Below are 24,685 nucleotides of genomic sequence, written 5' to 3'. Positions count from 1 at the left end.
AGTTTTGCTACAAGACAGGCCTTCATTGCTGTAGAGGAGGTTGCAAGTTTTTCCCTTAATACTTCTACATATCTGATTTTCCACAAGGTTTCATCCATCATGCTCTCCCCTACACCAAACCTTGTAAGACCCTTGAACACTCGCAACAAGTATGAATAATCTTCTGACTAAGGATCTAGTGGATGATTTATCAAGGGCTGCAGAAACTTAATTGTGTGTGTTTATGAAATTTAACCTCTCAAGACTCAAACTGTCGTATGAGCCTGTTTTTTATTAATTCTGAGCATAGAATCCCAAAGTGCTTCACCAGACCTGTTTTGTAGGCTTGTTTTCAAATTAAAAGAAAATATGTAGAACTTAGAGGTTATAAAAGCATACAAATTGCAATAGTACCATTTTATGGCAAGAAATCCTCATGGTTCAGCTTCAGTGTAGCCAAACAGGCTGTTACCACAAAAACCCCTTCAGTTTTATTTTTATCCAGTTTTTTTATTCTACAGAAATCCTCTTCCAGTTGGGACAATGTACACAAGTTCAATGAAACACTAAGTAAACAAATGTAGAGAGCAGTATGATTTACATTACTGGCCTAGTTAATCAAAAATACTAACTACATTCAAGGTTTTTAGATTATCAATTCTCCATATTTTCTGTTAGGAACTTATTCCAGTATACTAGCAGTTGAAAGATAGATGTTAAGTTTTGAGTCAGTACATTTTCTCTGCTTTTCATGACATCCAGAATTTTAAATCATGTAATTAAACATGGGAATCAGAAAAGGAATGTTAAGCAATTTAATCATCATGAAAGTATAGTCATATTGTTCAGAGCTCTGAGATTGGGATTCACATTTCTTTGCCTTTACAGCTCACCTAATTACCTATAATGTCACAAGAGAATTCTCAATGCAGAAACATATGGGTTACACATTTTGATCTCTCACACTCAGAATTCCAGCTAAACAGATTATTGAAGGAGACTTAAAGATCATAGAAATTTTGATGGGAAGAACAAACAGACATGTGACATATTAAAAGAATATACACATTTAATACTTTGTCCTCCCTGGACTACCTATGTGTTTTCTTTAATTATTCTACTTTTGAATCCTGAGTTACCTTGCTTGGTAACATACTCCACATATACTGTGTTATTTTTGTTTGAAGAGGTACTGATTGCCAATTATTTGGAATATTTTCCCCTTAAGTCTCTTGAAATTATGGTTATCATTTTCAATCTAATTAGCTATAGTAGAGAGGAATTTTAAATATTTCACTGGAATCCCTCTCATTTGTCCCTGTTCCCAACTATAAAGGAGAGCTGGTACTTCTACACTGTCCTTCTAAATTCAGTTACCTTTTACTCCCAGAATCAGTGGCATTCCATTTTCCATGCCTGTGCAAACAGCAACAGCAATATTTTCCATATACTAATTTATTAATTAGCTTAACGGGTATCAGAACCAAACAAATCATTCTGACTGGCATGGTCATTCAAACGAACTGCCAAAGCCAAATGCTTTTATTAGAATACATTCCATGACGCCCACTCAATATCTCAACGTTCTATTTTTGTTTTATTTGTTTCTTCATTTTGTCCTGATAATTTAAAATGTGCACCATCTGAACCACAGCTGGTCCAAATGAAGACTTGAGACTAATAGTGAGACAGAGACTTGGCATGATTCCAATGGAAGAACAGGAATCCTCCTGTTTGCCCTGGAAAATCATTAAAAAATCAAAGCCTTTTAAAAAAGCTTTCACAAACTCTCTTCGCAGTTTCTATGGAAGTGGGTTTTTTTTCCCTAGCTCTGACAGAAGATTAGAAGTCTCTTCTGAGGCAGCTAGTATTTCCATTGCATGAACTAGTGTATATAACAAGTGTCATCACCCTCCCTCTTCTCCTGAAGCCAAAATGTGAGTCAACTAGCTTGGCTGAGCTCCACTAGGCAGAAAAGCAAAACAAACAAACAAACAAAAAAAACCACACTACAGTCAATCCTACAATCTGTGTTTGCAGTGCTGAATCTCTGTACTCTAGATGTACATGTTCCCCCCCTCCCACCATTTCCATATACTACCCACTTCTGATACTAAAGCATCTACTTTTAACTAGAATCTGCTACCTGGAACTTTATCAAAGTTTTTCTTACAATCTAGATATATTGCATAATGCATACTACTATAATCAACCTTGTCCCCAATGTTCTAAAAGCTTAAGGCTATATAAAAATAATCTTTCCTTTATTAATGCATGCTGCTTAGCTCCTGTTACGGTAGTAATGAACATTTTGCTAGCTTCTTCATTATTAACGCTACAGAGGTCATATGTCTGTAGCTTACTAAGCCTGTGCTCCCTGTCTGGAGAAAACTTCTACGCACACACAATTCTTGTCTACAGGAAAAGCACTTCTTCCCATGGTAACTGATAATTGCCTTCTTTCCTGTAAGCTTGGTGCAACCTTGTTTTCTAGCTTTCCAAACAACGTATTTATTAATTTGAGACGCTACAAATCAATTTTAAAGACTTAATATTTCACAGTATTATAACTTTTTCCTGGTGAACTTATCGCCAGGATGTTGGACTGTTTCACTGATACGTCTAGACCATTTGTGGTAAACAGACACAAAAAACTGTTCCATTGATTAAGTACTTTTTTGCAGAAGGCAGGAGAAAAAGACTGGGTGGCAATATTTACTCTACATCCTTTGGTGAGCCTGGTTCTCATATTACCAAATGAGATCTACCACGAAGCTGCAGACCACTCTGGAGAGTTTCTTAGAATCACTTTCTCAAAGCAACATTTTAAGTATGGAACTGCAATGACCCTGGGAATACAGACAAAAGGCTGGTTCCCTTAGGAATATGAAAAGTTCATCTTTCCAGTCAGTCATATTTTAATGTTCACCATTCCAGTGATGAACATTAGAACACATTGCAAGCACATACATAAAAGTAAAAAATAAATCTACCCACTTGACTGCAGTATAAAAATAAGTACTAAAGAAGCCACAGGTAAAAAAACAAAAACAAAATACCCCCAATAAACTACTGTAAACTCATGGAGGTTTTCTCTCTCTAAAGCAACTACTGAAATGTATTTAGTAAACAGTGTGAAGTGGTAGAGATGAGAGAACACCACCCAGGCGTGCCCACATACGAACACACACATGCACACAACCCAGAAGCACAGAGAGAAACAGGATTAGAGATTTATTTCTGAAAATCAAATACAGAAGTGAGTTCACATGAAAAACAAAATTTGGTTCAGCATATAATCTTAACATTTTATCAAACAAAAAGTGAAAGACGTGTTAATTTAAATGCTGAAAAATCTTAACAAGCAATTAACTTCTATATCCATCGCTCTCTCTATTTGATAAACAGAAAGAGAGAGACAGACAGAAGCAGATAAAATGTATCAACTGAGATCCTCACATAAAAATCTGAACAAGGTATTTTTAGGAAGACAGTGTAGAACAGTTCTAAGATCTCTTCAGTACTTATAGCTCTTTTTAAATAGACTTTTTACAGATGGAGCCATAGAATTAAAAAGTTTTCTATCCTTTGGGAATCTCAATCCATTGGGGAAAAAAGCTTGGATAATCTCACCAGTACTGGACTGAATCACTAAGCCTAGAATATGTTATATTGCAATAAATCTTAGCTTTACTTCTCTGTAAAGCTTAGCAATTTTAGAATAAACGCATGAGCTAAGATATAAAAGGGAAGGAGAGGCTGTGTTTATGTGAAAACCTGAGTAGAACACTTGAGAAAAATCAGGAATATGTTTTATTAGCTTGGTGTTACATATGGTGATAGAACTTTAAAAAATGTAGATACCAACCCATTTCCTGCTTTTGAGTTGCCTTTGCTGTCCGTGCTGAGCTGAGAAAGGACATAGTGAGGAGCTTTGGCACTGTCGGCATCAAATATATCCATGCTGGATCCTTCACAATCTCGACGTTTGATCCCTGGCCTCTGCTTTGGATTTCGTTTGCGTGATTTACGTGGCACCTCAGTGTTATCATTGTAGGAACTGGTGCTCATGTTACTGAAGTTGGAGGGGGAATCCTCCATCCACATAATGCAGCTCTGCTCTGATTCCAATCCACACCCTTCATCTTGGCAGGACATCTGACTGTTATCCAGCAAATCCTCAGGTGGTGGTGAGATGTACAGGACTGTATGTCTCTTCGGCATTGACTGTTGCTGCTGGATTGTGTTACTGGTTAACTGCTTTTCACTTACCCCTCGGTTACTTACCCCCACGGCTGAGGAGCAGCTCTCCACTTGCATAGCCTTGCTGTCGGTGACTGAGGTAGAGTAAATGGTAGGACTGGAAGAGGTGGTAAAGGAGCTGCAAGCACCGCCCATGGAGGAAGAGGAGGGAGCTGAAGAAGCATCTGCGGTGTATAATTCAGAAGTAAATACAAGATACATGTTTGCACCTGTGCTGGCTATAGCAGTCCCATTGAAATAATGTGATTTGTGAACTGATTTTTCCCCCAAATGAAAATTTGGAATTTGGTAAGTTTGAGAATGTAAATGCTTCAAGCAATACAAGGTCTAAGCAATACAATATTATTTTTGAAGTGTCCAAATGGTACTTAAACTTTTGAACTATAATCAGTTATGTTTTTAGTTAACTTTAAGTCATAAAAAAGGCTGCAAGCAAACAACAAGGCTTTTATTGCTTCAACTGGACTAATCATTTGAGCGTAAGCCATTTTATCTAAAACAATGGAAACCCCAATGCAAAATGTATGCTTGTAGTCCACATTCAATGCCAATTAAACCATTCATTATTAGAATTTTTTGAAAAGACGGGACTGTGCTTAGCCACAAAATATTAAAATAAGTTTCTAACCTATGAAGCAGAGAACTACAGGTCATTTTTAATGCAGACACTCCCTGCTTCAGAGGCAAATCCTGGAATAAAAATATGAGAAAATAAATGAGAAAATTGCTGCTGATTCCAGATATCAATTATAAAATGAGAAATAAAATATAAAATCAAATGAATTGTAGGCAAAATGGAACTGGTACCAGTCACTATGATATGGGTTGTTTATTGTGTAGGTTCAGAACAGGGACAAAACTGATTTGTACCATGCTTAGCATGGAAAGATACAAGGCCACTAGGAATTCAGAGGCTGAAGAAGTCAGCATCAGATTACATACCCCCATCTCCCAGGAACTTGTTAACTGGTCCCCTTAAATACAGAGAGTTAAAAGCCATACAGAACCAATGAGGTGACAGAACTCTTAGTTCAATCATGCCTCAGTGTCCTCAGGGACATTAACAGGGTCCTACTCCTACCTACCCACCTACTCTAGCAAAAATTATTTGACTAACTAAACTGGGAACCCTATAGATCAGACTGCCCTTGAGACAGGAAAGCAGGGCTGAGGGTTCAACAAAAAAAAATCAGAAGATTTTTGAAGAGCAACAGGATCATTTCTACTAAAGATTTTTTTTTTTAAGTAAATCTCTCAAAACTTGACATATCAATCAGCAAGTGAGCAAAAAGAAAGAAGGTTAAAATTCAAGTAGAAGTTTTCAATGATAGCAGCTCATTGCAGAACAACTCACAGAACTTTATGTTTTACATTAGATTGTAAGCCCTCCAGGGAAGGAGCTATTATCTTCTGTTTTTATAGTGCTGACCACATCAAAACTCAAGCAACAAATACCACCACCACAAACTTCAATGGGAAATAAACCTACACTGGAATATCATAGTTAAATAGTCATTACTGCAGTATTAAGGGTAATATCTGCTGTAAGGAGGAAATCAGGTTTTTTGGGGTGTTTTAAATCCAAAGGCAGGAGTCTCCGATAAACCACTCAAATTATGAAATTATTTCCATAATGTGGAAATTCAATTAATTAATCTGTATTCTAACCATCTTGGACCACTCTGAGGAAATCTCAGAAAATTTAAAAAAGGGGGGAAAACATTTTTTTGTTTAACCATGAAGTGAATATTTATTTTCAGGTATGGTAAAAATGAGAAAACCATAAAAAAATCAGTGTATTTGGTAATTAAAATTGAAGCATCAGAACCATATGAAGTCTCATTAAAAATGAAGGTTGTTTTTAAAACAAACAACTTAATTGGATGTTTTTCTGTTCTAAGTGAAATGAAAAATAATCCCTATCTGTGGTTAAGTTTTAAGAGAAATTTAGTTGTCAGTACTGTTTATCAATAAATTACTCTTTCAGCTATGTAGAAAGAGACTCCCCTCCTCCACCTCCTGGACAAGCTGAATGATACCAGTTCCATTTTCCAGTTTGTTCCTTGGTAAATGTAGTGGCTGAAGCTGGATGATTCAGTCACTGTGAACTGCATTCAAATTTAAAGACAAATTTATCTGTTTTGTAGCATGCATTAATACAATGCTTCTTCTTTAGAAACATTTATAAAATTGGAAAAAACTTCTTCATCTAGATATTAATTTCAGTGACAATATTTAGGAGCTGATTTGCAACCACTTTGAGTTGAGAAAGATTGTTACCATACATGTTTTTACCACCTTGTTTTGTTAGCAACAACAGCATTAGTTTCTATTTAGTATTTGTAAACTCACCCACATAGAAATAAAAGTGTGCAGCACACACACAGCATGTGTGCTGCATGCAGGGTTTGCAAGTGGAATACATGAAGCATACAGCAATAATGCTGCAGACTTTTCCTGCTCACAGCAACATTTTCCCTTCTTAGGTATCAATCCGTTTACAAATTAAACAAAACGCCATGCACAACGGAATGCAGAATATGAACATGTCATGATCTCTGCCCATGACAAAGACTTTAACTGGAGTAATAAACAATTACACAGCTGACCCTTGAGTCAGATAACAAAGTTCTAAAATTGGGATAAAGGTGATCACCCTTCTGCAGAATTTAGTGTTAAAGATTACTGTGAAAATGTTTTGTAGCAAATATTAAAGTAAACGTTAAATGAGCGCTTCTAAAGAAGCATTCATGTGAAAAACCAAAGCAGCAGAATTTAGCACTTTATACATGTAAGTCTGCATTGGGACAGGTACACCAAATGGTGATCATATCCTGCATTTAAAATAGAAATCCAACAGATGAATTTTACCTTAATTTTTGTGGAAAAACTATTTAAACAATATTATTTATTAGCACAAAGCTAAATAGCTGGTAACACCAACACTGTCTGAGGTCACCAGCGAACCCTATTTCAAACTTTAATCATAAATACTACCAAGTTCCAAAACAAATTTCCTCCGTATTTTTAAGAGAATTTGAAGGAAATATATATTCTCCTAGAGGGACCAGTTGCACTGTATTCCAATTAGCAGGGATGCCCTGTGTATCGGTAATGTGGGAAACAAATGGTAAACTAAACGAATACTGTTTAATACAATCCAAATATCTTTCTCTTTTGCTATATATTCTCAAAAGTATTCAAATATCGTCCATTAATATGCAACTGTTAAAATATGTATAGCTTTGTAAAGTTCAGTGTTTTTCCTATCATACCTCAAAAATATACAAAAAGCAGCATGAGGATCACGCCAATCAAAGAAGCAGATCATTTATTTTCTGCCCTTATACAAAAACAGGCAAATTTGAAATGTATTTTTGAGGCTAAATCAGTGTAAATGTACTTTCTAAACATTTCAAGTTATGCCACTAGTAAAAATGATGCAACTATTTCATGTTTACAGGTAGAGCCAATAGGTCTCCAGCCAATTCATCTTCTTCCTAGTTTAAAGAGTAAACAAGCAGGATCTGCCAGGTATGAATTCATGAAGTTACTATAATGAATAACAAACCAACATATTTTACAGAATTTCATTTTGTTTTTTTAAACTCTAAATATATTTGGAGCCAGTGACAATCTATGCATACATCTGATACACAAAAGGGATCCCTTGGTTGAATATGCTGCATTTAAACATTCTTTATTCTAAGTTTTCAATACTTTAATCTTCATTGGTCCTGTTTTAAAACTTGAGAGCATTTTTCCATTTCCTACTTTTTGAGAAATTATCCAACAGAAAAAGGAATTGTTCCCTAGAGTACAGGAATTGAGCATACAACAACCAGAACGTCAGAAAAACCTCACTTGTGTCCTGGAAAATTAGAGTACAAACACAGGCCTTTCCCAATTTAAGCATTTTCTTTTTGACTTAGAGTGTAAATTATTCACCGTAGAAACACATTAGGCTGCTATTTTTATCTGATAGCTTAGTTACCTGTGCTTTAACTGTGCTTACCAAAACCCACAAATATTAATTTTGTTTACACCTCTACCCCAATATAACACGACCTGATATAACACAAATTCGGATATAACACGGTAAAGCAGTGCTCCAGGGGGACGGGGCTGCGCACTCCGGTGGATCAAAGCAAGTTCGATATAACGCGGTTTCACCTATAACGCGGTAAGATTTTTTGGCTCCCGAGGACAGCATTATATCAGGGTAGAGGTGTACTTAGATATTGTTACTATATTCTGTATTTGCACATTTGAAATAAAGACTGAATATTAATAAGACTTAGCTACAGTTTTCTTAAAATTATATTAGAATTACAATTTTATATGATAAGCCAAGTGAATTTTTTGATGGGGTATGCAGCCACAGGACCATAAAAGCAAATAAAACAGGTCTGAAAGTGTATTCTGTATTTAAATCCTTTCAGATTAGAGCATGGTGGGTCATTGTTAGAAACTAAAACCCTTTGAGCTATTCTGAAAATCATCTCTACTCCGTATGAAATTAGTAGAAATGAAGAAATTAACTTTCATAATCTGTTGCCTCTGCTCCTGCAAATATTTCTCCATAAAGTCAAAAAGATTGATACAGAACAAGCGGTTTAACACAAGGCATTTCCTGTTCTCTTTCAGGTAACACAATTTACACATTAATAGTCAGATGCAATTCTATAGTTTGTATATGAAAGAACCTAAACTAACCAAGAATTGTAACTTAACATATTTGGTCAGTGCTGGAGTTTATAATGTAAATCAAGAAAGAACACCTATTTCTCTGCACTATTTCTAGAAGGACTGATGCATAATTTCCAGTTGGTCATGGCATTAGTTCACCCATGTTTGCTTCCAACAGGCTGAAAGCTGCCTATTATCCCAACTGCCCATCTCACTTTCAGGGCAGTAAAGCAGTATTATTTTCATAGCCTCTTCTTTCTACGAATTGGAATAATTTAGGTTCTTTCTGAAAATAAAAAGCAGCCAGAAAGCAGGCAGTGGGAAAAGGGGATGCAGTGCCCATGTGGCACAAATGCATGCTACCAAATTCACAGGCTAGTATCAGGAAGAGTGGAATGCATAGCAAAGAGCATCCCCATGTGCAAATGAGTGCAGGATTTTGTTTTACAATTTGTTTATTGAAAAGGAAAGAAACATTAGCTACTGAATTACTGACTACGGCCACGTTATATATTTCTATAATTCTGTGAAATCAAACAAGACTTTCAGCCTTTAAAATAATTATGGGGGGCGGGATGATCACTGCTTGCCCTGGAGGGAGTTGCAGTCTTTAAAAATAGCTTAAGAGGAGCCAATCCTTGTTCCATGAAATCCTTGTTCACTCTCTTCACAGAAATCCTTCAATACTACAAGGATTCACAATCCCTCAAAAAGAAACAAATGCCTTACTACCGACATTTAAAACATGCCGCTATCTTGCAATGCGAGTCACATCCCACAGTGGAAATTGCAAGATTTCAAATGCAATTATGTGAGAGACCTTTTGTTTTTTTAAGTATTACAACCCCCTGTGCATGGTCACTACATATAAGAAGTCATTAAGAACTCTCCTGATTTTTCAGGGCCTAGCATGTATGCCATGCGGTCCACTACAGGCTGTTCGAAAACAATTGTTGATAAAAATGAAAATTCAAACAACACACAGGGTGAAGTTTGGGACATTTATAGGTAAGGCCCTACTTAACTTGCGATACTGTGGAAATTGCTGATTCCGCAATATTAGGTTTCCACTGCAATTCTGACAGCCCCCCGCTCTCAGCCCCAGGACACTGACAGCAGAAAATCACGGAAAAATAATAATGGACTTTATTACTGCAAATAAGGTCCATATTACTTTTTTGCAATTTTCCACGTCTTGTCTGCAACTCAGCCACAATTTTTTGACAATCATCCCGCAATTCAAGTGGGGCCTTATTTATAGGCCTAATGCACAGAGTATGGCCCTCTATGAATGTTATTTATACACCTTACATGTTATATTCTTGGCAATATTTGACTTTTTCAGAATAAAACAGAAGGATACTACATACAAAATTTCCAGCATCAACCCTGGTGTTGCCAAAGGTTTAAAAGTTATGAACCAGAACTTACAAAGTGGCTGCAAACCTGCTTTTAACACCTCATATGCCAACTTTGGGTTTCTACTTTTCTTCTTTTAGTATTACTGATGTAAAGTCAAAAACTTTACAAAAAAGTTTAGTTTTCAATCAATCCACTATTTAGAAACAAAAAAGAAAGAAAAAAGACTTATGAAGAAGTCTGAAAACAAGACCGACCTATACCCTGGGTGAGATTGGATGGGTTAAGTGTCTCTGGCACTATTTGTCTTCACTATTGACAGACACTGTCACAACCCACCACACGATGCCTGTCTCTGAATGGCGGAGCTAGAATGCAAGTTAAGTATTAATAGAGAAAACAACTAGCATCCCAGTAAATATAATCAAGCAATCCAATTCACCAGTTATTAAAAAATAGTCAAACAGATTAAAGATAGGCTGGTTATTTTAATTTACATTAAGTCCAAAACAGTTTCAATTCCCTTACAATTACATGCTGAAACAAGCAGTACTTTATACCTAGATTAAATACATCATTCAATCTGTTTTTATATAAACACCACCAATTATTTACACTCATGTTTAAAGATACAAAAGTAGTAATTTCTTACCTGCAACTTTTTTGTTAGTGGTTCTCATCCACCAATTCAGTTTAGTAGGTTTTCCCACTCAGAGTGGTGTCAGAGGCAATCAAGCAAGTCAGGCAGAATTCTACACCTCCTCAGCTGCTCCCTCTTCCAGCTCTCACCTTTCATCTCCCCAACTTCCTGACATAATCAAACCATCTTAAAAGGAATAATTCTGTAATGTCTTGACTGGTGGATCAGAATTACGAAAAACATCTCCGGGTAGGAAATGATCCCTTCTGTTCCTCAAATCCACCAGTTCCTTTCAAAAATGTAGTAATGTTGTGCTGGACTAAGTGAGGTTTTTATACCACTATGACAAGGAATTTCTCCCCAGTAATTACACACTAGGTTTGTCCTATTTTTCCTGTGTTTGTTTCTGCGTTATTTGATAATAAGAATGGTGCATTTTCATAATGAACTAATGCCAAAACCTTCTTAATGGGTGGGCTTTATTGCTTATACATCAGTCAAGAGAAGGCTGAAAGCAACTTTGGACTAGAACAGAAATAGGAATTAGTAGACCTAAAGGTCTACTGCTTATTCCACTGTATTTTTAGAACTTAGAGGGAACATATAGAGCCAACAGAAATTTCGATTAAATGGAAAATGTTTTTGTGAGAAACTTTCCTTTCTTCGACTCTCCCAGTACATATCTACACACTCTCACCATTACACACAGAATTCAGAATGATAAGGGAACATCATTGCCTTAACTGCCACCAAGCTAATTAGACACTGGCCTCTCCTGGACTGTTGAAACTATCTTCAAAATAGTGTGTACCTAGAAGTGACATACTGGGAAGGGGAGTGCAGTTTAGAAATACCTTGCTCAGAAATTATTTGTATTACAACAGTGCTCAGAGGCCTCAGTATGCTAAGCACTGTACTATCACATAGTCAGAGGCAGACCCTGGCCTAAAAAGCTTTAGGATGTATATTAACCTTGTAAAAAGAGAAGCAGTTGCTATTTCTTGGCTGAAACAAACCTGCTATAGATAGTTTTTCCCCAAAGCTGTGCATTCTCTGAAGTTTGTCCCCCTTGAAATTCCCTCCCCTGAAACATATGGAAAGGCACTTCCCGATCATTCATCTGTTGTGTTGTGATTGAAGTGATGGTTTTCTGCATAGCTGATTATGAACCACAAGAATTGAAAGCTTTCCAAGACTTTGGACACCAGACCAAAACCAGATCGAGCTTTTTATTTCTCATAATCAAGTCAACAAATGACATCATAAACCTGCTATGTTCGCACTCATATCACCTTTGAAGATTCTGGTAACTGCTTTCAGATCAAAGGAAAGGACCAGTGACTGACACTGGCAATGAAATCCCACCTAGAATAAATACGATAAATTTCTGCTATTGATATATGGAAATAAACAAAAGAAAGGATGATGTCCTGGGTCCAATTCTGCAAAAACTCAGTTTCCATTTTCAAACTTTATTTGCAATTAACTGATTTGGATATTTTAGTATGAGTATTACCCAAAAGCTTCTTCAGCTTTATGGAGGAAGAAAATGAACCTAACCCTTAGAGTATGGTTGCAAGAGGGGACAAATGATTAATTGTATGGCTCTTGTATTAATTAATAAATGAGCAGCAAAATATCATTTTCAGAATTAAATGTACAAAAATGATTACTCCAAGAATTATGGAGGCCCCCCCGCCACAGGAGAAGTTAAATTACCTCTTTAAACCTGCCTCCTTATATACCATTTTAAAGAAAGGAACAATCCATATATCCCTAGCTGTAGTATAAATGTAACTGTTTAGCAAATTCAGCACTACTGTAGATGTTTCAATTAGCCCACTCCACAGGGACAAACTTTCTAAGATTCAGAAGTATTATTCCTTTTGTTTAGAATACGAGATTCCACCTGCTCCATAATACCTCATATCTCGTGGATGGCAGCTGACAGAATCCCACAGATCATCTTTTTTTTTTTTTTTTTTAAAGTGGGGAAAGACATAAGAAGAATGTGCAATCAGAAATATCTTCAGGGAAAATTTGATCTAACAGGTCTATGCTACTCTCTCTCTCAAGATACCAATATCATTTATTTTTGTATATTGTTCTTACCAAAACATTACTCAACCTGTCTGATTACATTCTATATATGCAATTTAAGAGGGTTCTGTGAACAAGCTTCAGGGATGTGGAATTTGTGTCCCAGTGTTTACGATAAGAAAACAAAATGATTGTTTTATTAGAGCTAGGAAAGTTGAGATGGGAATTGAAAACAGCCAGAAAACCAAATTAGATGCAGGAAGGTTGTTCATAATGGTGGGGAGGAAAAAATATGGAAGAAGGATCTATTCCCACAGTGGCAAAATGGGAACAAGAGATCAAAGAGAAACACTGGAAAGGATGCATTCCTTACTGCACCCCAAAGATTTGCAAACTGTCCTTTGCTAAGATTCTACTGGAGGGAGAAGGAACAGGACTACAACTGGCAGTCAAGATGCTCCCTTTAGATTTTCTATGCAAGTGTAGAGAGGATTTTATTGTACATACTAATTCAGAGAACAGGTTCACCCTTCACATTTACCTTTCAAAAAGCAATACAGTTTAAAGTGCTTAGGAACAGGGGCTCTTGTATTTGAAGTATTCCAAACAGAAGATTACAGAGGGCTTTTGACTTGCTACTAGAAAGGAACACAAGAGAAGAGACTTAGATTAGCATTTTGAATAGAAAGATAAAGACTTGTTTAAATCAGTTTCGTACAAACCCATGTCCTCCAAATGTGAAAAATCTCATCAACATCTGAGAAATACAACTGAAGAATCAGGCACCTTCTCCTACAAAGGTTTGAAAATGCTCATGCCAGGAACATCAAAAGTGTGGGTTCCTGGAGCTCCAGCTGCTGATCTATGTAAGTGATCAACTCCAACTATAGCCTAGATTGAGACGGCTTCGTCATCTGGGTCTGCAATCAAAAGATCCTAGTAAATGATCCATATTTCCTGTTAGTAATATGCTCGTGCTGGCTCACGTTACTCTTTTTCCTGCCCTCTGGATGAAGATGCTCCCACATGCAGCAGTCTATACAATGAGCTCACAATGCTAGTCCTTAGTGCTGATGCATATAGGGAGCCCCTTTTCCTCCTCCTATTTTCTGGAAGTGTGATGGAACTAGGTACCTGAGAAAGAAGCTGAGGATATCAATGTTGCAGCACAAAATTCTGGATTCCTCGTTGGTTATACTTGCCTGATTGACATTCAAAGAGTGGGTAAAACTCTTCATCTGAATTGATGAATATGAGATACACATTGTGTTGCTTATATTAAAATTATCAAAATGTGTTAATGAAAATCCAACTATCCTGACTCAGTTTTAATATTTTTAAACTGACCTGTAAGTTGTAAAACAAATGTTAAATGGTAGAACTAGAAGTCTGTTTCTGTCAGGCCCTCATACCTGAAAACAGCCCATCCTGCTCCTCCAAAAATCTGAAGAGTTAGCTGCAGCAAGATTTTTATGCAATGCATTTACATGGAACAAAACCTCAGAGCAAATCATGTGATGGAAAACCCTACAGTAATCTGATTTTCAGCCAGATACTGTGTCACCCTGTGGCTAGGGAAGCAGAAAACAAATTATGTTAAATCTTAAAGGAGGAAAAAAAAAAACTCTGATCACTCCCTATGATTTAATCATCTCATTGCTTCTAGTGAAGTGCACCTGCATCATTTTATTTATTTTTACACTACATACTTAAATGCTAGACCTATTTCTAGTTAACTCCATCTCTTAAAAAAATAACAATGTATTTAATGGGCTCACCTACAGTGATGTAGGTTTAGACTTATAACATTACAAAATACATTATAGTTTTAGGATAAATAAGATAGCACCCAAAAGATTTACACAAAACACTAGAAAGAACAAACTGGCTTATGATAGTGGAACTCTAAGATGCCAAGGTCACCTTTCTTCCCAACTTTACCATTTCTACAATGTCAGCCACTTGAATGTGTGTCTGTGTGCTTTTACTAACCACTTTTGAAAAGTGACAATCAGATGAGTGTACGGCCAATCTTGGTTTTTTTAATTAAATATAAACACACACACACCTCTTTCTCTCTCTACAATACACACAGGGAGCCTGGAGTGACCTTCCCACTTTTTTTCCTATTAACAGAAAGGAGCCTCCTCCAAGCAGACTCCTTATACTGCAAGAGTCAGAACCAGCTATGACAGCTGCCTGAAGAGACTGCAGCAACCCTAAGACAATTGGGGCATATAATAGAGAGGGGTGCACCCAAAAAGGAACTAGTGCAGCACAGGGGAAGACTGCTCCTTCCAAAGAAGGAGAAATAGCAACCTTCTGACTGAAGCACCTGTGCTCCCTTCCTTTGGGAACCTGGAGAATTTTGGGTATAGGGGGAGAAAAACTCCTCCTTCACAAGAATTGAGAGAACACGGAAGAGAGGGCTGGGCAAGTGTAATCCACCACAACTGGAAACTATGGCTCCCCTGGGAATAGGAGAATCAGTCTCTCCAAAACATTCAAAAAGAAGGCATGTGTAATGCTCTAGGCGACCCCAGCCTGGGCTCCGGTCTACTAACTCCAGTCCTAAGTATAAACTTCCCAGACCTCCCACTAAAGCTGGACTACTGTGCTCCCCTCCCTGCAGACGTTTGGTCAAGGGGAAAGATGGAAGGCAGAGTCCGAGTATCCCCAGCCCAGGATCCATCTCTTTGCACTGGACAAATCCTACATGCTCAGAGAGGGATCTGTGGAGGAGATGGTGGGGAGGACAAGAGACTCGGGCCTCATCTCACCTCCCAGTGGCAGATCAGAAGTCTGCTTGGAGGGACTGCAGCAGGGCATTGGCACTAATGCAGCAGTAGGAGCATGATCAGGGATCTTGTGGCAACACTAGTAACCAGCCCACTGGGTCCACGGCAGAGCCTCACACTCACTTCTCCACTCTCTCCTATTGTTTGTGGAGAGGGCTGTTTCTTCTCCTATTGCCAGCTTCCAAATGGGGCAGTCACAAGTCAGGTCCAAAATTTACCAGACTAATCCAAGCAACCTCTCCCAATCTTGGAGACAAAGGGGGTGTTTCTTCCCCCACAACCTCCAAAACTGTCCCAAGTTTGCAGGAGAAAGACACGGGTGCTCCTGTTCAGCCCCCCACACCTTTGGTTCTTTTGGGGAGAGAAGCCTTCTCCCAAACTGCACCAGATGGTGGAGGCAAAGAGGGGAAGAACACTGCCACTGCTACGTATTACACCAGGGGTCGGCAACCATTCAGAAGTGGTGTGCCGAGTCTTCATTTATTTACTCTGATTTAAGGTTTCGTGTGCCAGTAATACATTTTAACATTTTTAGAAGGTCTCTTTCTATAAAAGTCTATAATATATAACTAAACTATTATTGTATGTAAAGTAAATAAGGTTTTTTAAATGTTTAAGAAGCTTCATTTAAAATTAAATTAAAATGCAGAGCCCCCCGGACTGGTGGCCAGGATCTGGGCAGTGTGTGTGTCACTGAAAATCAGCTCGTGTACCATAGGTTGCTTACTCCTGTATTACACGAACAGTAGATTCACTTGCATTGTCTCTGTTTTATCCTTCAGTTGACTCCTGTCACATCCTGAAAGTGTAGCCTGGGATTTTCACCAAGGGTCTAAGGGAATTAGTCACCTAACTGGCACTGAAAGTCAATTAGATATGGGCACATAACTCCCTTAGGTTCCGTTGAAAGGCCCAGCCATAAACTCTTTGGGTTACGGACCATCACAGTTGTTACATGTGTGCACAGCACAATGGTGCTGATCACTGACTGGGGCTTCGAGGTACTAATGATACACTATTTAAAATACCAAGATTCAATCCTTCAGACACTCACTTTTTTGGCAGGTGACAGCAGTAATGAGATCCACACTTTAATGTTTTATACTAATTTTTAACAAAGTTTATATAATCTAAGCTGTTAAATTTCTTACAATCTTTACAATCAAGTATGCCACTTTTGATCCAACTTTTTAACTGCACCCTGTGAAATCTAAAAACCCAACTGGCTTCTCACAATGCTGATGCAGAGGAATCTTCATCAGAAAGTGACATTAAAGACCCCTTTTAGTTCAGTGAACATGGAAACGTCTTCCAGTGTTTACAAATAAACCTCTGATCTACATTATTTTCTTTCAGTTTTCTTTAAAGGAAAGAACATAAGGCCATACTGGGTCACACCAAAGGTCCATCTAGACCAGTATCCCGTCTTCCAACAGTGGTGAATGCCAGGTGCTTCAGAGGGAATGAACAGACCAGGTAATCATCAAGTGATCCATCCCCTCTCGCCCATCCCCAGCTTCTGGCAAACAAAGGCTAGAGACCATCCCTGCCCACCCTGGCTAATAGCCACTGATGGACCTGTCCTCCATGAATTTATTTAGTTCTTTTTATGAACCCTGTTATAGTCTTGAAGTGTCAATGCTGCAATGTAACCCAAACAGAGCTAGCACATTCCCAGCTTTTTAAGCGGATCTGGATTGACTATCAGCAGATGTTAAAAACCTAGCAGGAACAGACATTTAGTTCTGTTTATCTAAACTCAAATACTCAAAAATTGTCTCAGTAAAGGTACACACATAATTAGCGGTTACATTTCTGTGGATTTAACTGTAACAGTTTGTTTTTTAAATCTATGTTTCTGCAACAGTGCTCGGTTGTTGCTGTACTTTTGAACCAGATTCATTATTAAGAACTGAGCTAAAATTTCTTGTATTTTAAAATCTCTTAGAATCAAACACTTGTAAAAGAAATTACCACGTTTTATAAATCTAATGACTAGCAAGCTCCACAGTACACAATTAAATCCACAGACTCTGTTAGAAAACATCTGGCAAAACATGAACGGTGATCAGTGCTGTAAGTTTCTCTTACAGATTTAAACCTTTTCAGCATCCAACCAGGAAGTCTGTTTATTGCACTGTGCATTTCTGGGGCATGTTTTTATATAGACGGTTAATGCACATGAATCTACAGCAAAAGCTGCATACTGCAGCTACCAGCACCCCCAGCTCAAACATTAATTTTCTAGAACATCAACTGATGGTCAACACACCACTCTCAAACTTAATATAATGTTATAAAGATTACAGGGATCCAATTATTCAAGAAATCTCAGCCCATTAGAGAAGAGGTATAAGCCATGGGCACAATGATTGGTTTGCCTTTTTGCTAAAGTGAAACTGCTTACCAAAGAGTTCCAGCTATACACTAGCACTCTGGAGAGCACTGGTGCCAATCTCACAGATCAAAACTTTATCCTTAGCAATGGACTAACTCTTCCTTATTTAGTTTTTTAAAAACAAAGGTCAATAAAAGGGACTTTATGCTTTAAGTTTAAAATATTCTGCATAAGGAGATGATCTTAGTATTTTGTAAATAAATACAGTTTAAGTGTCATGTCCCACACTTTCTCCAAAATGACACATTGTAAAAAGAAATGTGCTTAATTTTCTAAACTGTGTACCTAATTTAAATTGTACTTTCAGACATTTTTGATAAATATGAAATCACATTAACTAGTTATTTATGTTTTAATATGCAATAAAAAGATTACAGTACATGCAACAACAGAAAATATATATAAAGTGTGGTTTAATCCTGAGAGCTTCTTCAGGCCATACAAAGGAAAACATGGTATTTTTCTTCCTATAGCCTGATAAAAGACTTAAGGCCAAAATACCATCTCATATTCTATCTTCTATGCTAGGTGGAATTAGTTATTTTACACACACTGACTCAGTTCCAAATTGGTGCCTACCATATCTGAAGAGAAGAGTGCATTCTAGGAGTTAGTACACACTTATGGTTTTGAAGAATGTACCAGTGGGAAAAGCACAGTATTACATTTCTTGCTTATCAGTATATTATGCATGTAATGCAAGTATGATTAAGCTAAAATTTTCTTGTAATGCAGATCACTTAGTTTGATTGTTAGAAGTCTCCTAGAATGAGCTCTCATTTATTTCTTCATAATCGTCTCAGACTCCAAACTTTGCCAGCACTGTTCATGTTGGCCAGAATACTACACATCTTAAGGATATAACTGAGCAAAGTGGAATGCTTACCAGCAGCAACTACAGCTGGAGGAGGCGAACCTGCCTCACCACCACTTGTTTGGCTCATGGATGCTACAGATGTTTCTCTGGAGGGTGGTAACTGCAACTCCTTTGGGAGGAGGTCATAGACAGATTCTGAGAGGGAAAAAAAAGGGAGAAGAGGGGTTTAAACACAGAGATCAACTGTCATTTTTGTAAACATGGATTATATTAAAGATTTTAGTCTAGGAATATAGACCATCGATGTGGCATCTCAAGAAGCTTCATAAGAAGCTGCGTAGGCAAATTTCTTGGAGATCACTGACCCATAGAATCAAGTTGATTTTAAAAAAATTAAACTTAAAATATACAAGTTTTCAAGACTGAGCAAATTTGCATTTTCCCTTTCAAGGCACAGAGTGACCATCTATGAACCTGCAACACATATGGGTGCCTTTGAAACAACGCAGACGATGAAACCCAGAACAAAGTACCTGAGATCTGGAGACAAAACTACTCTCAGTATTCAAGCAGTGGAAATAGCTTCCAATGGAGAACAGACTAATATTCAGGAAATAATGTAAAACCTTCCTATTTAATAATTTTTTTCACCATAACCAGAATGATGGTCACAACATATATCACCCCTTCCCTCCCCCCCGCTGCCAAAAAAAGAAAAAAAAATACCCCAAACAAAGATTCTATAAACTGAAAAGATATCAGAAAAGAGCCAGAACCCGCTAGAGATGCTGTTTTATGTGGAAGGCCCTCAGACTCTACGGTAATGTATGGCAGAATAAATAATAAGTATTTTTGTGAATGTATCTGTTGTAAAACAGTTATGGCTGCTACACACGACATGCCTGACACAAAACCACAACAGCAAAGTTTAAGATGTTAAGTCACCTAACACCAAATTCACTCTGCTTTTCCACATTTACTGCTGATTCAAAGGTAAACTATTCTCCTGTAATCACAATTATTTAAAATGAGCCCCATAATAAAAGCTGCCACTGCATTCAGACAATAAGAATATGCCATCAATCTACTTTACAGTATATTTATTAGCACATTTTGTAAAGCTAGAATCATGGGTCTTTAGTAAGATATTAACACACAAGTATGGAGCAAACTCTACAAAGGTGATGCACAAATGCATATCATTACTGTTTCATGCACCCAATTTAGGCGTACAAATACTCTGATGTACACATGCAAATGCGATTTACATGTGCATTCCAAAATGCCAGAAAAACCTTGTCTTCACCTGTATCAGGATACTTATATGCCTAAGCCAGATATGTGCAAAATTCTATATGCATTATTGAAAAATTGTCTGACAACAATCATGCTGTCCAATCAAACCTAAAGTAATCAAGACTTGCACAGCATTTCTTCTGTAAGAGGAACTTCATTTAACTATGAAAGTACAGTCAGGCTGACAATGCAACTGACTAAAAACCTCTATCCAGAGTCAATTCTATAATGAATGGCATACATAGATGTTCAAGACAAAAAAATTTGGGAAATCTAACCCTGAATAACTATAAGACATGTATAGCAATTGCTTATCATGTCCTCAACCTCAGAAGCTCACTAAATGGGGCAGAATGAAGAAACTCCTACTAATTATTTGGATAGTAAATGGCCTGTGAATAAGAAAGTTACTTATCTTCATAATTGGAGGTTCTTGGAGATATGTAGTCCCTATCTGTATTCCGCTGTGGATACGGATGCGCTCCATGCACCTGGAGCCACAGAATCTTGAAAGCAGCGTCTGTTGGGCCACGCATTTGCCCTTGCTTTCCTAGTGCTTCCAACCAAAGAAACAAAGGGTGGGGTGGACCAACAGCCTCCCCAATTCTTTCAATACCGTGAATCCAAAGATGGTCCAAAGGAGACAGGAAGGACGACAGGTAGTAGAATACAGCTAGGGAACATACATGTAGAAAATCCTCCAGTTATGAAGGTAAGTAACTTTCTTTTTTTCTTCGAATGCTGGTCCCAATGTGTATTCCACTGTGGGTGACTGACAAGCAGTACTCATATAGGAGGGTGTGAAGAGGCAGGTGGCAGACCTGTTTGAAGAACTGTCATTCCAAAGGATGAGTCAATGAAAGAGTCGGTCTTAAAGCATAATGCCTCGCAAACATGTGGATGGAACTTCACACAGCTGCTTTGCAACTGTCAGAGGCACATCTTGAAGCGATGCCATTAACGTCATGTGTGTTTTCAGGAATGAGCCCTCACGCTCAGGAGGGTGAGGAAGATTAGACAGCTGATAGCAAAGTAAAATACAGCCCAAGATCCGTTTAGATATTCTATGAGAGGATATACCTTGACCTCAAACTTTTTCTGCTATGGAGATAAACAGTCTGGGAGATTTTCTGATTGATATTAACAACAAGGAGTCTGGTGGCACCTTAAAGACTAACAGATTTATTTGGGCATAAGCTTTTGTGGGTAAAAACCTCACTTCTTCAGATGCATAGCAAATAAATCTGTTAGTCTTTAAGGTGCCACCAGACTCCTTGTTGTTTTTGTAGATACAGACTAACACGGCTACCCTCTGATTGATATTGTTCTTTGCAGGTAAACAGCTAATGTTCAGCACACGTCGAGGAATGAAGCTTCCTCTCTTCTGCAGATGTGTGGGGTTTTGGAAAGAATACGTTAAGTGAACTTGACTGGTTCAGCTGAAATTACTCTGGGTGTGAACCTAGTGTAGCCTTTTATTTTATTTAACGTGAATTATGTAATGTGGTATTATACCACTGGGGGTTCAGTTCTGGTAGCTACAGTTTCAAGCTTAACAGAGTGAAAGTCACATCTGCTACTTGCTTCAGAGTTAGTCTCTCTAGGAACACAAAGATCAAAGGTAGTGACCACACATACCTTCACAAGTACAAGGTCTAGTCTATTTTACAAGTTTATTAAAGTTACAATTAAAGTTATGATTACCCAAGCATATAGAAATTCTATACAGACCTAGGCACAAGTTACAAATATAGTTATAAGAACATAACATAAGAACAAGCATACTGGATCAGACCAAAGGTCCATCTAGCCCAGTATCCTGTCTTCTGACAGTGGCCAGTGACAGGTGCCCCAGAGGGAATGAACAGGTCATCATCAAGTGATCCATCCCCTATCGCCCATTCCCAGCTTCTGGCAAACAGAGGCTAGGGACTCACAACCTTAACAACAGTGTCAGGGTCTGATGGGTCTCTCATGGCTTGATCATCAGTAGAGGTATGGTGGAGTCTCCCATAGGGAGCTCAAATATTCCCGTTCTAGGCATCCCCTTTTTATAATGTGATTCTGTCTATACCTACATTCAGCACACGTCCATAAAAATGTCAACTCTCTTTTCCCTTATTGGTCTGGGTCCCCTGGAAACTTAAGGATCCCCCAATTTTCTATAGACTGTGTAAATTCCTTTATTCTCATTAACATTGACGCACAACCTGTATACTGTGGTTAAGACATGTCGGAGACATGCGCCTTTACAGTACTTTTATGATGTAATATTAATCTTCTGAGTAATTTTTCACAATCGTACCTCTTTTCCCATAATCTTAGGGCATCGGATTATTTTCTGGTCACTTATGTCATCATTTCTTGTCTCCAAGTCCTAAAATAGCTAAGCTAAAAGTCTTGCAGGCCTCAACCTACAGGTTCTTGTGTTTCAGCTGGTCTTACTCGTGTCTAATACTTGGTTCCTCTAAATACTGATCAATCTTATACTTTTATAATCCTACAAATTAACTCTAATTAACATACAATGAATATATGTAATATAACATTGATTAATCATATCACATAATAAATGGATAATAAACTAAAATCATTGGCTACACCAGGATGTAAGTGCAAAGAGCCCGTCTCTATATGGACTATAGCGTAAGGTGTATCTGCCATCAGAGATGAGCTAAGTAGCATTTTCTAGTGGAATCCTTTCTACTATTAATAAGGATGCTTTGTACAGCTTCAGAGTATGAATGTTCTAGAATTGATGCCAATTCAAAAACCACGCTCTGAGATGGAATGGTTGAGGATTGGGATATCTGATTTTGCCCTTCCCATGGATCAGAAAAAAGGTGAATGTTGACTGGTGACTGAGATGACTTACATAGGAGACTTGGGAACCAAAACTGTTTGGGTCAGTTAGGGGTGATGAGTATGACTTGTGTCCTGTCTTGATGAGTCTTCCATAAGACCCAAGGTAGGAGGGGTAACAGAAGGAAGGCATAGTTCAGATGGTCTGGCCATGGAAAAAGTACAGCATCACCCTGAGAGTGACATGTTAGGGCTCCTCCAGAGCAGTATATACACCTCTACCCCGATATAACGCTACCTGATATAATGCGGGTTCGCATACCACGTGGTAAAGCTCTGACACGCTGCTCTGAGCAGCGTGTTAAGGGTGCCGGGCCGGGGCTGGGCCGAGGGGTTGGATAAGAGGCAGAGGGTCTCGGGGGCAGTCAGGGGATTACCCCCCAGGGTCTGGGAGGCAGGAGCTGTGGGGGGGGCACTTTTGGGGGCCCCACAGGTCCAGAGTGGCCCGGGGGATTAGCGGGGGGACTGGGAGCAGCCTGCTCTGCTTCCCTCCGCCCCGGCCCCAGCCGTGTCACTCGAGGGAGGGGGCTTGGGGGAAGGGATCCCCCCGCACTCACCGGCAGAAGCAGAGCAGCCTGGCCCCAGCCCACTCCCTCCGCCAGCTCCCAGCCGCGGTGCTCCACTTCCCGCCGCAGGTGAGTACAGGGGGTGTCCTTTCCCCAACCTCCCTGCACTCATCGGCGGCGGGAAGCGGAGCACCGCGGCTGGGAGGTGGCGGAGTGAAGCAGGCTGGGGCCACGTTGCTCTGCTTCCCGCCGCTGCCAGTGAATGCCTGTCAGTGGGGCGGGGGGTGTGGATAGGGGTCGAAGTAGTCAGGGGACAGGGAGCAGGGGGGTTGGATAGGGGGTGGGGTCCTGGGGGTGATTAGGGATGGGGGTCTCTGGAGGAGGTGGTCAGAGAACAAGGGGGGGCCAAAGCAAGTTCGATATAACGTGGTCTCACCTATAACACGGTGAGATTTTTTGTCTCCCGAGGACTGCATTATATCAGGATAGAGGTGTATTGCACTTCCTGTTTGTCTAACAGGCAAATAGGTCCCTTATGGGGGTTCCCCATACAGCAAAAATAGTGCTCACCATAATGTTGTGTAACTCCCACTCAAGGTCAATAGCAAAGTATCTGTGAGGGAGTCCGCTAGCACATTTTTGATACCTGTCAACAGGATGATTTGATTGCTGATGCACCAATTCCATAGACTGACCATCCCCCTGTGTGCAGACGTAGAACTCACTCCTCCCTGTCTGTTGATGTAAAAAATGGATGTCATATTGTCAGACGTTACAAGGACATGGTAACCTTGAATGACTGGGAGAAAGGCTTTGCAAGCCTCTCGAACTGCCCACAGTTCAAAAATACTGATGCACATCCCGGACTGTTGAGATGTTCAAATGCCCTGCACTGTGTGGTTGTCCACGTGAGCTTCCCAACCTAAAGGAAGATATCTGTAATGATCATCCTGTCTGGTGAGGGAGAAAGGAAGAGAACACCCATGCATACCTGGTGGGGATTCTTCCACAAGAGCAGATGAGAACAGCTACTTAGGT

At 38.8% G+C, this 24,685-nt stretch overlaps 1 protein-coding gene across 1 annotated transcript in view; it reads right to left on the bottom strand.

The window, feature by feature from the left end:
• Positions 1-24,685, bottom strand: part of LOC112118520 (nuclear factor of activated T-cells 5) — a 132,970-nt gene that overhangs the window by 61,339 nt on the left and 46,946 nt on the right. The window contains exons 2-3 of the mRNA XM_026663199.2: positions 19,053-19,178; positions 3,848-4,406 (exon numbers count right to left, since the gene is read on the bottom strand). Of these exons, the coding sequence (XP_026518984.1) occupies positions 3,848-4,406; positions 19,053-19,178 (685 nt within the window). The remainder of the gene's footprint in view (positions 1-3,847; positions 4,407-19,052; positions 19,179-24,685) is intronic.

The sequence above is a fragment of the Terrapene carolina genome, unplaced genomic scaffold (assembly GCF_002925995.2).
Source record: "Terrapene carolina triunguis isolate 2854851 unplaced genomic scaffold, T_m_triunguis-2.0 Scaffold32862, whole genome shotgun sequence".
Classification (NCBI taxonomy): Eukaryota; Metazoa; Chordata; order Testudines; family Emydidae; genus Terrapene; species Terrapene triunguis.
Note: the sequence above shows the minus strand (reverse complement) of the source record. Positions and strands in the feature narration are given on the sequence as shown.